Here is a 15,596-nt window from a genome sequence, read left to right as displayed (position 1 = left end):
TGCATATGTGTTTAATTAGAGTCAAAAATATTACAATTTTCGTATTATTAAATTTTCAAGCTTAAATAACGTTCGGTAAATATTACAGTAATTTCTCTTTTCTTGTTTCGTCTTTAAAATTTTTCACTGTAATCGTATTTTATTAAATTTACAATTTTTCTTTTCTATATAATGCAGTTTAAAAGTATTTCACAATAATTAATAGATATAATTTTTTTTAGTAACTAAGTATTTTTACTTTTGCTCTATTTCTTTATTTTTATTTATTTTATGTAAATGCAAAATCACGCGTTTAAATTTAATTTCCTTGCAACGATGAATAGAGATTTGATCAAAATAACTAATATAGAATTCAATTGAAAAGTGCACCTGCGAATTGGACGATTTATATGTCAGGCTATTGTATCACTTGTCTGTATGACTAATATAGTTTTCTTTTTGTTACAGGTGATCATCGTTGGATGTATCATCTACTCGTTTTTATTTTCATCTACTAGAGCTCCAAATAATAACTACTTTTTAAAATATATGTTTAATTGCATTTCTGAAGGCACACACATGTTTATACACTAAAAATGAATTATAATTATTTCAAATATTATTACAATATAACTATACTATTTATACTATCAAAGAATTCTGTATTCTTTCATAGTATTATACCGTCATCGCTTTAAATACCTTCTCTTGCCCACTGGTAGTCAGGGTACTATCTAAGATGATTCTGGTTACGCGAAAAGTGGACTTGTGAGCTTCCATGTACTTCTGTATTCTTTGCTGTTAACATTCAGAACGTTCAAATTTTTACTAGATGGCAAATAGTGACTAGTTTCTTCAAGCATGCGTAAGTATAGTTCGTTTGAGATTAGTAGTCATAATACGATAACTATAATATAATTGATACTTTTGCGCTTATATATTTTTGTTTTTTTTTCTTTTTATAAAAATTCCAATTTTATATTGAAGAAAAAAGGAGGTAAGAAAAAATTTATACTATAATTATGAAAATTCATTAGGTGATTGTATAATTAAATAATAACCACCGGCCGTTAAATTAAAATCTCACGTTATTTAATCAGTGTATTACAGTAATATCTCTCAAACAATTATTTAATCCGGAATAACAAATTGATCGTTCGATGACAAAAATCCCATATTATTTAAATAGAAAATTTACACACAAACACACATCGTAGTGTAGCAAAGGTTAAAATTCAAATAGATAATTGACACTTAGGGAATATTTGTTTTTATTTATTTCGAACCATCTGAGCCTCTGGGAGCATAAAAATTCAAAAATATCTAAAATAAGGACCACCCTAATATAAATGCATTAATTTCTCTTTCACTTTTTTTGTTTTTGTTTTTGTTTTAAACCCCGATATCAGACAATCACGATATAAGAGGATTGACGTAAATATGTAAAAAGAGAAAAGGATAGGAAAATATACTACAATGTTACGTATTGTATATATATATGTACTTGTACACATATATATACTCGATTAAATAAAAGTGGATTGAGAAAAAGAGAAAAAGGTGTATAGTCTTAAATGATAAAAATAATAATAACAATTAGATAAAAGAGAGATGAAAGTTCTTACATATTCGAGTACATGAGACCAATATATGTATATATATAGCGTTAAAAATACTTAAAGTATATAGATTTAAAACTTAAACGAATACTTTCGATACTGGCAGTAATAGTTGGCGTGGTGTTATTTAAAAAACAGAAAAAAAGAAAAAAAATCATAAAATATATTATAAAAGATAAAATTCGTTAATAACATACAAAAATGATATATTTTGCTTGATAATGTTTTAGCCTTGGTCAATATGATGAAATATATACTATATATGTATATATAAATATATAAATTATGCAAAAAAAATTGTAATTGGCAATGCTTATTGTTAATAAATTGTTATTACATGGCGGTGTCACGTTGTTTCTTTTGCTCTATATATAATATACAATATATATGTATATATATATATATATATATATATATATTATTACAGTAGAAATAAACATACATATTTTTATCGCACATTACGTTTGTATATGTATGGTATATACGTATATATATTTATATGTTTAATTAATCATCTATCGCAGAGAGAAATAATTAACTATGGCAGTCTATCGAAACAATCGTAAAAATCTTATTTACGCTTAACGATTTGTACTCCACGATTGTTTTGGTACCGGGTGCTAAAAAGTGTTAGACTTATTTTTTTGTTTGTTAAATTCTACTATTATATTCTTCTTCTCATTTGCATTTTTTTGTTTCATTAACTAAGTAAGATCAAATAAGTAAAAAAAGAGAAAGAGAGAGAGAGAATGAGAAAAAAGAAAAACAATAATAATAAAGAACTACACCAGGCTATGTTTTGTTTTGTTTCTTTTTTTTTTTTTATATCAAAACACAAATTCATCTAATTATTATTAACTTTTTAGCCTTCGTAGTTTTCGAAATACTATTACCATTACTATTATTACTATTATTATTACTACTGTTATTTTTTTTTTAATATTAATTATTATTTATTATTATTATTATTATTATTATTATTATTAATATTATTACATACTGTTCGGTTGTGTTTCGAGAATTGTTAATTTGTTAACGCTGCGAAACTTAACATATTATATATATATAACGTAATCATTATATAGTCAATAATAAAAATTAAAAGAAAAAATACTACGGCGTTAAAATATTTGCATTTTTAAACAATGACATGACTAACGACGGTTTATTGAACACGTCGTTCTCTACTATTATGTAATTTATTTTTATACAATTTATTAATGTTATGAATTTCCTTTACGATCAAATATATTTTTTGTTTTTTTTTTTTTAGAAAATTCTTTTCGCGTAAGTTAATTCGTTTATGTTATAATTACGTGTATTTCTGTATTCATTTGTGTATCCGTCGTGGAAGATATAAGTATGGCAGTGCGTCATAATAATTAAGTCAGTTATATAGTGCGTTGGTACCTTAAATTATTAGATGATTTTTCTCGTTTTTTTTTTTCTTTTTAAATCAATTACCACTTTTCTATACATATTTTATACTTTTCGTTAGATTTGTGTTTTAAAAGATCTAACGGAAATAAAAAGAAGTAATTAGTTTAAATTGCCTTAAGTAATTAATTTTGATAATTACTTAAAAAAACTTTTGGCCCGCCTTGTATCTTTTCTTTTCTTTTCTTTTCTTTTTTTTTCTCTGTTTTCTTTTTCTTTTCTTTGCGCACGAGGATAGAGAGAGAGAGAGCATACGAACAATATTTATTTTGTTTCGTAAGGAACGATTCAGAATAAGTGAGGCAGTGATGATTTTGATTAATCCCTCGATCTATGTATACTGATGAACATGATAAGAACAGCATTTAATACTTAACGGATGTATTAGGTGCTAATCGAGCAATATTAATTATTATGGAGCCTATATTTTTGATATTTATTTCTAAAAAATAAACAACATCTTAATATATCGATAAAAAAATTTCTTTTAGTAATTATTATTATTTTTCTTTTTAAATTTAAATTTTAATCAATTTATTTTTATGCATTTTTAAACATGCAAATATCTGCAGGTATATGCAGTATGTTAACTGGTATCAAAGTAAAAATCAAAAATTTATATATACTATTTTATTAAATAATATTTTTATTTTATTTTAAATTTTCGAATTTTTATTTAATTTTTTAAATTTCTCATATTGCAAACATATGCGTATACCTGTGTGTATTTTATTAAAATAAGGCTTCACGAAAATATCAATCATTTATTTTCAATAAATAAACGAGTAAAAAAAAGAAATATATATATATATATATGTTTAAAGGCTCATTTCGATGTAGCAGCACCTAAGGGTTTCAAAAAGTATAAATGCGACCTTAGATATAATTCTAATGATTCCTAGTCACGACGATGTATGCGTATACAGTACGTAACATCGTTATTCATTTTTGTTCTCTCGCGTTCTTTGGCAAAACAATAGATATAACTCTAAAAATGATTCGTTCTATCCTTCTTCTTCTTCTTCTTTTTTGTTATATATGTGTATTTTGTTTTACTTGATATATATATAAAAAAAAAAAAATATAAGTCTCTTCGTTATTGTTCTTCTTTCACCAATTTTTTTCTTGCTGAATTTTCATTAAAGCGTATTTGCAAAGAAAAAAAAATAAATATGGCGATAAGAAGTAATTTCAGGCAATCATTTTAGGCAACTCTTGGTGTCCAATGACAATGCCCTAATTAATTTTCCTTTAGAGACATTTCTCTGTATGGAAGACTTTTTCAAATCCCTCCAGTTTTTCCTGGAAACTGTAAAAACATATGTAAAATTCATATATGTCAATTATTTATATTAATAATAAACGTAATAGATATTAAAAAAAAATATTACTTTTTAATTATTATTAATAAAATAAATGAAAATAAATAATTAGAATACAGACCTGAATCAAACGGTGTTATTTTACCGATTAAGGTGGTAAAACATCCAGTTTCAAACCTGTCTTCGGTATACAAAATCCGCAATCACCGCCACATTTACCAATAACTTGTTGATCATTCTGAAACGATTAATTTTTTGTTTGTTTGTTAATTTTACTTTCATTCTAACTTTATTCTAAAAAAGAATAAGACAATTTTTTATAGAAAATAAATAAAATCATCTTGAAATGCTCACTATTTTATTGATCGAGAGAACACTACTAGACGTTGAATTAGTCCAAGAAACTTCTCGTGACAAACTTAAATGTGTACCACTCAAATTAATGCTGAAACGACCTTGAGGACAATAACGAGTACTATAACAATCTCCTGCTTTACCAAATTCGACTCGATTTAATCCTTTAGTTCGAGAAAATGTATAATCGTCAGCTGTTAATTAATAATAAAGAAAAATTAATGATCAACATTTTTTTTTAGCATGCAAAAATAAATGAAAAGTACGTTTATATGTATTAATTGAAGAAAACAAATAAGAGAATAAATATCTTCTGTTTACCTATAATATATAATTTGATAGGATCCAAACGAACTCTTTTGAACATTGTTACACCTGATATTGTTCTTCCATGAGTGAAACAATCACAACTATCGTTCCTTTCTCCATCGTAAGGACATGTTTCTGGATATCGTAGCCTATTTTTAAAACAATTAGAAAGATCATCATTCACATACATATATATATATAATATAAAAATACTTTTATTTTTACTTTTTTTTTTTGAAAATGGTTAAGTATTGAATTTTACTGCTTTCACGGTCTATTTTATTAGTAATTTTACTATCTAAGATAATTATTTAAAATATATTTGCTTATAGTACCTCTTATCATATATTTCAGCATAATTATCTCGATCACCAGCCGGTAATGTTAAATATTCTCGTGGTTTGAAAGTCGACATTTCGTGGCAATAAATAGACATTAGTTTTCCACCAATAAATAAAGAATATTCTCCATCCTTGGAAGTCGAGAAACGTTTCTTTGCTTCAATACAGGTGAGAGGAAGACATCTTCGTTGATTACAATTGCGTTTATATTTAGGTTTTAAACTTAATGGACATTTTGATGCCGGATTACCATTTCTGTCGACACAAAATACTTTACGTATTTGTTTACCTTTAAAGCCACACGGTTGACTGCACTGCAATTAATTATATTAAATAATTGTTATTTTAATTAGTTATTAATTAACGATTTACTACAAGATATTATTATTTCGTTTATACTTAAATAGTATTATTATATATTTTTGATTTATGTGTGTTTGTGTAACATATTAATGATATTTAAATATTTCATTGTAAGAATAATTCATTACGTACTTTTTTCCAATCGCTAGTTTTCCAAATATATGTATCATTACATTCACGCAGTTTACATGTTTCTTCTGTATGAAGTCTCTTATTCATTGAACAACCTTTAGTTATTTCTGGATCAGTCCAACCGTAACGATTAACTTTATGGCATGTTATATTACGTCGTTTAACACCATCCCCACATTCTGCCGAACACTTGAAAAATATAATATTATTATGTTTTATTGTCGAGTTGAAAGTAATATTTAAATTTTATAGTTTTCTATTTGATACATTTGAGTAAAACATTTGAGTGCGTTTGAATTATTCAATAACAATTCATTGGTAAATGAACATTTTATACGGGTTGAATTTAAAAGATAAATGATAGTTATGGTTGTATCTTTTGTCGAGATAGGAGTATGTTATACCTCCGACCAGGGTCCCTCTTGCCACATATAACCATAATTGCATGGTTTACGTTGACATTGTCTCTCAGTTTTTGGTTTTTTTAGGCCAGCTAGTTTAGTGCATTGTTCATCGCTCACTGACCTTTCCAATCCATCCTTTCCTATGCTCATCATGCATTCTATTCTTCGTGTTCTTATTCCACTGCCGCACGTTTTCGAACACTGGAAAATATTCAGAAAATTTGTAGCCATCCTAAAGAACCCCAATTGATCCGTGATCTTTCATCACAATATCATTTCTTTTTCTTTTTTCTCATTCTACTTTATAATATATTGAGTTACGTTTTTTTTTTTGGTTGGTTTCAACTTAGGATATACTTACAGCAGACCAACTGGACTTTTTCCATCTACGAATGATGCTAACTTTTGGATGATGATTATTCTGATTGCCTTGATTGTTAGTCGTTCGACAAGATTGATGACATTGTTTGGTATCTTTAGGTTTTGGTCTCCTATTACTTGAACATTCTTTATCGTTTAAAACCCCTCCTCGTGGACTTTGACATCGTACTTGTCGACGTTGGATTCCATTACCACATTTAACGCTACACTGTATAAACGAATTGATATATGGATGTATTTCTCATCAGAAAGTAAAAAATATCAATTTTCTATTTATCTGTATTTAGTTGTAGAATAATTATCAAAACGAATTCGATCGAATTAGTTCAACATACCTCACTCCAATCTCCAGTGTTCCAAATCGGACATAGATGACGATTACAAGTAATCGTATTATCTGGTCTTTCATCAGGATTGCAAAGATTTTCATTAATGTACATGTTTGTTTCCATTGAAATACATTTTACTGTTCTTGTCTTGAATCCACCGTTGCATGGTTGCGAACACTTTATTTTATAAAACATACGGTATATCATTTTTCATACTTTTTATTTTTCATTATAATTTTCCATATTATTATAGTATAATTAAATTTATTATGAAGAAAAAAAAAATATATATATATATAAATATAAAAAATTGATTGTACTAACATCATAATTACGTATACAAAATATATATACATATTTTTTTTTTCTTGATTTATTATAATCATTAAAAGTAGAACAAACCTTTCCAAATGACCCAGTGATCCATTTATTAACTGGATGGAAACTAATACCATTGCTATCTATTTCGTTATCCTGAGGATAGGATTCTTCGTGTGGTATATTAGAATATATTATTTGATTTGTCTGTATAAACACGTAATTAATTATTGATTTAAATTTGCAAAATATTTGAAACATAATATATATATATATATAAGAAAATTCATATATTGATTTTACCCCTGTAATACATGGTTTTAATACGCAGGAAGTCCAATTTTCCGGTTTATTCGATGGTAAACATTTGTCATCGATTGAACCATCCGTACCTTTACAAATAACTTTTCTCGTTTTAATTCCTTCTCCACAGGTTACTGAACACTGAATAAAAATGATAAAAAATAAAATTTGTTAATAATTTATTTGTACAATTAATAATGTTATTAATACGTCTGTTAAGTTATTTTTGTAAAAATAAGAATACCACAAAATTATAGAATCCTGTACTGTGTTTATATTTTTTTAATTAACAATTGATTAGGTTTATAATATATGGTATAATAATTATAATATAAAATTTACCGGATTCCAATCGGCAACTTGCCAAGAGTAACAAGGCCCAGCATCGCAAATTTCTTTAATTGAAAATTGTTGTAAAGTGCCATTGCAATTGCTATGAGGGACAATACGATTTTCCACGTGACACCAATAAGATCTATGACGTTCTCCAATGCCACAGCTTACCGAGCACTAACATAAATAATATATCCCTTTTATATATTATATTTCATCGAATATATATAAATTAAAATTAAATACAATAACACAAAATAATAATATTATATATTTTTATGTATATAAAAATCTATAGAAAAATTGCAATGTCTTAAATCTTACTTTGCTCCATTCACCGAATGTCCATTTGGGACAAGCTTCTTGACCGCAGATATTTTTCAATCTCTTTTTTTGACCGGCACAAGTTTCGTTTAATACTTGTATATCATTCGAATCAACACATGTTGCCATTCTATATTGAATACCACCTCCACATGTTACACTACATGCTCCCCATTCGCTATATTTCCAATGAACATCATTACATGGACCTTTACATGGTTCCAATTCGTTAGGTCTTTTCAAATGAGAACACAAATGGTCAGGTAATGAACGTACTGGATGATTGGAATACAAGAAAATTTGTTCGCATCTAGTTGTAACTATGCGAGTTCCTAGACCGCAATGACTTGAACATTCTGATTCTGATGTTATTTGCCATCTAGAAGTAATAATTTTGTTTGTTTATTTTTGAAGTTATTTTGTTGTTTTTTATTTGAGAATAGAAAGTTTTTTAATTAATTTAATTTTGGTTTAAAAAAATAATCTCTCTCATTTTGTTTACGACACGATGATAACTTACTGTAACATACAATGACTATTACACATTTGACTTTCTTCTCTTGGTTTTATTCCATTATCAACAGCACGACAATAATCGTCAGTTACGACGTCCTCGTTTTCGGTACTTCTACATTCAGCTTTACGATATTTTGTACCTTGGCACATACGACTGCATTGTGACCATTCGCGCAATATCCATTTGTAACTGTTTAATATTTTTTTCGGTACGGTATACTCATATGTTATCTGCGGTGGATGCAACATTTCAACTGATAATACCTATAAATTATACAGAAATATATTGTATAATTAACAATTTTTTATTATTTTATATGATATTTTTGGTGGACGAGTAAAATAAGAAAAATTATGTTAAAATAATTTAATTTAAGTTCTATAAATGAAATTGTCTAAACACGAAGACATTTAAATATTTTGTATATAATATTTCATCCTGTATATTAAATTGATATTTTTTTGTTTACGGTATATACGTATACATATATGTTTATAACACTTACGTGCATAATATATAATAAGAAAATTTATATGCAATATTTTTAATAATTATTATTTATATTTTTTTACTCGTCTACCAAGAATATATTTTTTTTTGGGGGGGGAATTAAAGATTCATTGAAATATTATTTTAATTATTTTGAAGTAATACTACCTACTTCTAAAATCAAATCCGTGCTAATAGGTCGTGAACTATTCAATCTTTCGACGATAGATTTAGGTCCACTGTATTCAATCGTAACACCAGGAAATACTACAACCTTTTTATGCATTATAACGAAATTTCCATTTAGTATATACTCCCCATGTTCACCGAGACGTAAAGCTACAAATATAATTCAATCATTTATATTGTTTATTGCTAAGTGAGATAAAATCATAATATAGATCAGGGGTCAGCAAATATTTTTATTAAAAAAACCGATGTTCATTGATTTACGACGAAAGATACTATCTTTGATTTATTAAAGGACACAAATTGCTAGCTTTGATTTTTACTAAATATTTGTATGTAAAAATTTGTGTTCGTTCAAATTTAAATTAAAGAAAAAAAGAAATAATAATAACAATTAAAAGAATATGTTATCTTTATTAACTTTTATGACATTGAGATAAAAATACTTGATCGTTTTTTCATATCTATATATTATTATTATTATTATTTGATAAATTAAAAAAAAAAAAATAACTCCAAGCTTGCAACCAATGATGCGCACTTTATGATAAATATGATTTTGAATGCACTTATTGCTGTTTACATATGTACGTAAATTTAGTGCTTGAAACGGTTTCAAAAATAATAATTGTAAATTGTTAAATATTTAAAGAATCTAAATAAATATTATATGAATATTTTGTGATAAGCCCTAATTATATAATACCACACACACACATCTTACCAAGATAATTATCATCATAATGGGATTTAAACCAGCCGTGTTGTCTGATATCGATGTTGCTACTTCCAGCAGGTATTTTGGTAACTCTGTTATATCCGTATGCGGTTACATTGTAAGAACCATTTATTCTCTGACATGTTGAATTGTCACCACGGCATACCCCGCATGTGTCGAGTTCTGCTGTCGAATCTAAAATGTTATCGCATCCTGCGGGTTTGCAACGACCGTTCACGCAGAGATGAAACGTGTCCGGTCCGCAGGGCGTACCGTCGATCACTTTATCGCGAAGCATGTAATACTGATTGCCCTCTACTTGACAATACAATTTGCAACGATCTTCCGGTTGTACTGGAACGTATAATTATAACGATTTTATACTATTATAAGTAAAATTCAAAGATATTATGTATGACCAACCAGAATTCATGCCATGCAGAAGCGATCGAGTAGGAAATATTGTTGATCATTATATTATCTATTAACAATCAAAAATCATTAACAGACGATATTATATTTTTATCTATTTACTTTTTTTTTTTCATCGAGAAATATTACTCTTTTCTTAAATTTCGTCAAGTTATAAAGTATCGATCGGTAGTAATGTTTTAACGAGTATTAACAAAAATTAGCATACTTTTTATCAAACTTAATATTTATCATTAACTTTTTCATTTAGCTCGAATTAACGCAAATGTTAAGTTTGTGATTTTTGATTGAACATAGACGATATAATTACGTAGCATCACTAGCGTATCCTAAGATATTATTTAATGAATTTTCGAAATTTATTTAGACTTCGAATATTAAAATAAGGTATCTTTTAATTTTTTTTTTTTGATCGAGCAATCAAATCGCGATTAATAATAATAATATCATCCAATTCATATTATTAAAGTTGTTTCAAAAGTTTCTTTTACCATATGCACGCAATTACTTTATCTGACGGTTTATAATGTATAAACATGAAAGCTTATCTGCCAAATGTTAAGTTTTTCGGTTATCGTTTAGTTTCATTTATAGTATTGCCCTATACGACCTTTTTCATACGTTTTTAAATATAAAAAATGAAAGCAAGAATATAGCATTTGCGATAAAAAAAGTATATAAAATGTTAAAAATATTGCAAATGAATGAATGCAGTTATCGCAAAATAATTCGTTAATATTGTATTATTTTACATTGTATTTTTTTTGTGGTATAGATTAAAAATTAGACTCACTCCGAGCGTATTTCGCGTGCCAAATTACATCCCTCGCTAGATTAGGGATGTTAAGATTGTTGTTGTTGAATTCCTGACACTGTTGTTCCCTAATAACGAACAACTCCGATAAAAACATTTAATTCCTTATTCGTAGATAATTTTGAACAGATTAACATGAAAATTATCATTTGATTTGTTTTCATACCTAAAATCTGGACTACCAGGTGGACATTCCTTAGTTCCACAACTTTCGTAATTGACTTGTTCACCCACGCAATAATTTCCACCATTTTGTGGTGGTGGATTATCACATTCCCGATATCTTTTCTTAATTCCACCGCTACAGGTGCGTGAACATTCCCCGTAAGGACCCCATGGACCCCATTCTCCGTCAACAGGATTTAAATCCATTTTCGATACGCATTCACCACGTTGACACCATTTTCCTCTACCACAGCTTGTACCATCTGCCCAGGGTGTGTGTTCTGTGTGACACAGGTCGTCCCACATTGGAACGGTACACCATAGTGTCCTGCACACTGACTGGCCGATAATCGACCAATTGTTTCATTTACTTTTTTTTTTTTTTACGTACGCGTACATCGATCAATCAATTAGAAATTGTTAATTTATTGACTTTTTTCTTTTTTTTCTTTTTTGTTCTTAATTTCTTGATAGAAAAGTGTTAATTAAAGTTAAAATAATTTACTCCTTATTCTGTAATCGTTCGAAGGAACGTTTGTGACTTACCATTACTCACCATGTCATGGCAAATCTTCGATCCTAGACCGAATACCAATTCGCATTGTTTGTTTTGTGAATAATCAATTCCCGGTAGTCGTGCTGCGTCTGGTTTTTGTATACTCTTGCTGGGTTCATCCAATAGACAGTTGGCACGATCTGTTCTGTTATCAAATTCAATACAAAAGTCATTTTTATATTATAGAGATTAGTCTTTTAAAAGTTATGTATTATATTATATATCATGAAATTTCTATCGAGAAAATGAATTTCTATATTATTATCGTGTTCGATTTTCGATCTTAATTAAATTAAAGTATAACTTTTGGAAATGAACGAAACAACACCCTGTGCTCGGTAAAAGAACTCTTCAGTTAGAATCTCGCGAAACCGGATTCCTAAGCGGGGAGAAGCAAAGGAAGCTCTTCTCTTCTGCTTTGAGAGAGAAAAACTTGTAACACTGGCTCACTTTATACAGTGCTCACGGGACCGAACTGAATTCATTCAACCTTTCTACGAATGTGTGTTTTCTATTATAAGATGAAATTGGTATCTTTTAATAAATACGCGATTAATCCTTCTATATTATCTGACACTATAATCGAATAACGTTAATGTTTTTTCTTTTTTATTTTTTCATTTTATATTCCTACTGTATCGGACAACACAATTTGAAAATATATATGTATTTCTATTAGAAGAAATCTTATTTTACGTGAAACAATGCAAACATGAGTTTTAACGGCAAACATTCTACGTCCAATAATATCTTATATCAGAAAAAAACGAAAATTCGGAAGTTGAAATTATTTTTTTTTTCTTTTCTATGATACCCAAATAATACAGTAGTAAGTATGTTTTGTTGAGAAGAAAAAAGAAAAAGAAGTATAGAAATATATTCCAATATGATTCGACTCGTGAAACATTCTTTTACATTGAACGAAAGTGTAATAACTCGTTGGGTCAATTCAAATAGACGATGACAGTAACTACTGCAACATTTTTGAAATTGAGTCGATTCGTTATTCTGTTCTTCATCATCATCTTCTTCTTCTTTTTTTTTTTTTGTTCCTTTTCCTTTTATTATTATTATCTTTGGCAGAGACAAATCATTCTCTTAGCTTTTATTTAATCCTCGTATATAAGAGAACAAGAAAGTGTCTCCTTATTGAGTTAAGCGATAAATGAGTCATCATCATCGTCACACTGTATACGACTGTCCAAGAAAGAAGTTGAACTTTCCAAAGAGGGTGAACGTTTCGCGTTGATTATTATACAGGGTGACCCTCAAATAGAACCGATCTCTTTGACCATTTTGATAATCTATGTTCTACTTACTCGAGAAATTCTGTAACGTAATGACGTGAACATCTAGACCATTCCCAAGGAAAGGTTTCATCGTCCAGCATCCTGAACATGACTTTGTGTATTCTCGAATGATTACGAAATTCGTCGCATTTGGAATCGTCATCGTGCGGCATGTTTAAACTATATATATATATAAACAATAAATTAAAATAAAATATATGTATTTATAGCTTTTTTTTTTACATATAAATAAAAATATTTTATCTCATGTTGAAAATTAATAAATGAAATGTATTATTTGTTTTTACTTACACATGACCGATTTCGTGAGCTATAGTGAACGCTGCAGCCAAACCATTGTCTTGTACGATTGCACAGGACGCATCTGGGGAACACATTTTGCCTAATTCGGCAAGACCAAGTGTATCGCAACGTATTCCTCCAGGATTAAGGCACAGGTTATGTCTAAAAATATATATATATATATTTAACTTAATATTCAAAAGTTTCTAAGTTTATAATATTAGAAGAAATAAAATTAGGTATTTTGGGATATAAGGTTCATCTAAGTATACGCATTTAAATAATTGTTCATTATATATTATAGGTTTGATTTGAAAATAAAATAAAAATTATTTAAAAAAATAAGGGGTAGGGGTGGGTGGGTTTGAGAAAAAGAAATCATTTAGGAATACTTTCGATTCTTTGTGTGAATTTGTATTTTAACAAACCTGGTAAGAAGTAATGCCACATCGTGATGTTCTGGTGATGGTTCATCGGGATTGTTAATTTTTTGCCAACGACAAAATTGATTCAACATGTCTATAGCAGTTACCTCATAATTATCGTCATAACTTTTTCCAAACACTTTGTCAGCGTGTACAATTTTTGTTACGAATATGCTAACAGGATTTCCAATTGATCGGTCCTTGTAAATTCGGGAAACCTGTCATGTGAATGGAACACAAAAATTAATGAAAAATAAAATAAAAATAATATATATATATAATTGTAATAAGAGTAGATTTAAAGTGGTTTTAACTTTGTTAACATATTAACAGTTTTATAAATAATTATTGTTAACACATTAACAGTCTTGATATATATAATATATATATGTTAACATATTATCTTTTTTTTTTTTATGAAGAATTATTGTATCAATACTTCAAAATATTTTTATACCCATTTCTAATATCATCCGGTTAATTATCTTATTTATTTTGTCACAATTTTAAAGTATATCGACCTATATCAATAATTCATTTACAAACTATCATCGTCATTTACAAAAAGAACAAAAATAAGTAACTAACAATCAATCTAAATAGGATAAATATGAATAAGTATTGACATAAAAACACGCTTATCGCAAAATATTATTTCTATGCAAAGTGCAGATGGTAAATACAATGTATAAATAGATTCATTTGCATTTATTAACTTAAGGAGAAAGAAAAATATATACTTTATCATCTTCTACAACCGTAAATTCATACCTAATCGTTCCTATAAAAGAAGGATAACCCTTTCATTACACACATTTACACATTATACACATTATACACGTATACATACAGTTATACCAATAGATTGCAACACAAGGACAGTTATTATCATTTACTTGCTTGGTTTTCGAAAAAAAAGTGGAAAAGGTATAAAGATCAAAAAAAAAAAAAAACTGATCGATCGATCGGTTGATCGATTGATCCATATTTTGTCGTTTTTTTTATCTTTCCCTACCAACCCCCTCCTGTCCCCCTTATGAGAAATCTCGTTGGACAACTTGGTCACGTTTGGACGACTCTGACGAAACACTGACATGAGAGAAACTGCTAATATGTAACTACTAACTATCCAACTGTTGTAACAATCATTATTAATCGTTTCTGCCATTTCTATTAATACTAATACCAACACCACCACCACTACCACCACCACCACCGATTCTCTATTCTTCAAAACAAGGATAGATCAACTTTTAATTGTCGTCATCGATCTTCATACATATACATGGATTCGTATAACCATATTTAATCTAGGATAAATGACCCAACCCCTTCTCCCCCAAACCCCCGCCTGTTCACCGCGTTTACAGGTGAATTATTAGACGTCCATTCGTCCGCGTGAATTCTTTTCTTTTTTTTGTTCATTAATTTTTTTTATTTTCTTTTTCTCT

General features: G+C 28.1%; 1 protein-coding gene across 1 annotated transcript in view; it reads right to left on the bottom strand.

Annotated features, from left to right (window-relative positions):
* Positions 1-4,320: 4,320 nt before the first annotated feature.
* The window catches only part of LOC106784073 (A disintegrin and metalloproteinase with thrombospondin motifs 9), a gene marked incomplete at its 5' end in the record, with an annotated part of 57,430 nt that continues 46,154 nt past the window's right edge, over positions 4,321-15,596 (bottom strand). Inside the window, 22 exons of the mRNA XM_014743191.1 lie at positions 4,321-4,344; positions 4,479-4,595; positions 4,712-4,905; positions 5,033-5,169; positions 5,356-5,675; positions 5,857-6,045; positions 6,261-6,461; positions 6,622-6,849; positions 6,977-7,147; positions 7,373-7,495; positions 7,592-7,732; positions 7,934-8,101; positions 8,249-8,627; positions 8,769-9,028; positions 9,427-9,593; positions 10,168-10,515; positions 11,387-11,475; positions 11,574-11,911; positions 12,129-12,273; positions 13,448-13,597; positions 13,730-13,882; positions 14,149-14,363. Coding sequence (XP_014598677.1) covers positions 4,506-4,595; positions 4,712-4,905; positions 5,033-5,169; positions 5,356-5,675; positions 5,857-6,045; positions 6,261-6,461; positions 6,622-6,849; positions 6,977-7,147; positions 7,373-7,495; positions 7,592-7,732; positions 7,934-8,101; positions 8,249-8,627; positions 8,769-9,028; positions 9,427-9,593; positions 10,168-10,515; positions 11,387-11,475; positions 11,574-11,911; positions 12,129-12,273; positions 13,448-13,597; positions 13,730-13,882; positions 14,149-14,363 — 4,206 coding nt within the window. The remainder of the gene's footprint in view (positions 4,345-4,478; positions 4,596-4,711; positions 4,906-5,032; positions 5,170-5,355; positions 5,676-5,856; positions 6,046-6,260; positions 6,462-6,621; positions 6,850-6,976; positions 7,148-7,372; positions 7,496-7,591; positions 7,733-7,933; positions 8,102-8,248; positions 8,628-8,768; positions 9,029-9,426; positions 9,594-10,167; positions 10,516-11,386; positions 11,476-11,573; positions 11,912-12,128; positions 12,274-13,447; positions 13,598-13,729; positions 13,883-14,148; positions 14,364-15,596) is intronic.

This window comes from Polistes canadensis, unplaced genomic scaffold (genome assembly GCF_001313835.1).
Source record: "Polistes canadensis isolate GaletaPanama2010 unplaced genomic scaffold, ASM131383v1 scaffold_30, whole genome shotgun sequence".
In the NCBI taxonomy this organism is placed as follows: domain Eukaryota; kingdom Metazoa; phylum Arthropoda; class Insecta; order Hymenoptera; family Vespidae; genus Polistes; species Polistes canadensis.
The sequence above is the reverse complement of the archived record's forward strand: the minus strand, read 5'-3'. Positions and strand labels throughout refer to the sequence as shown.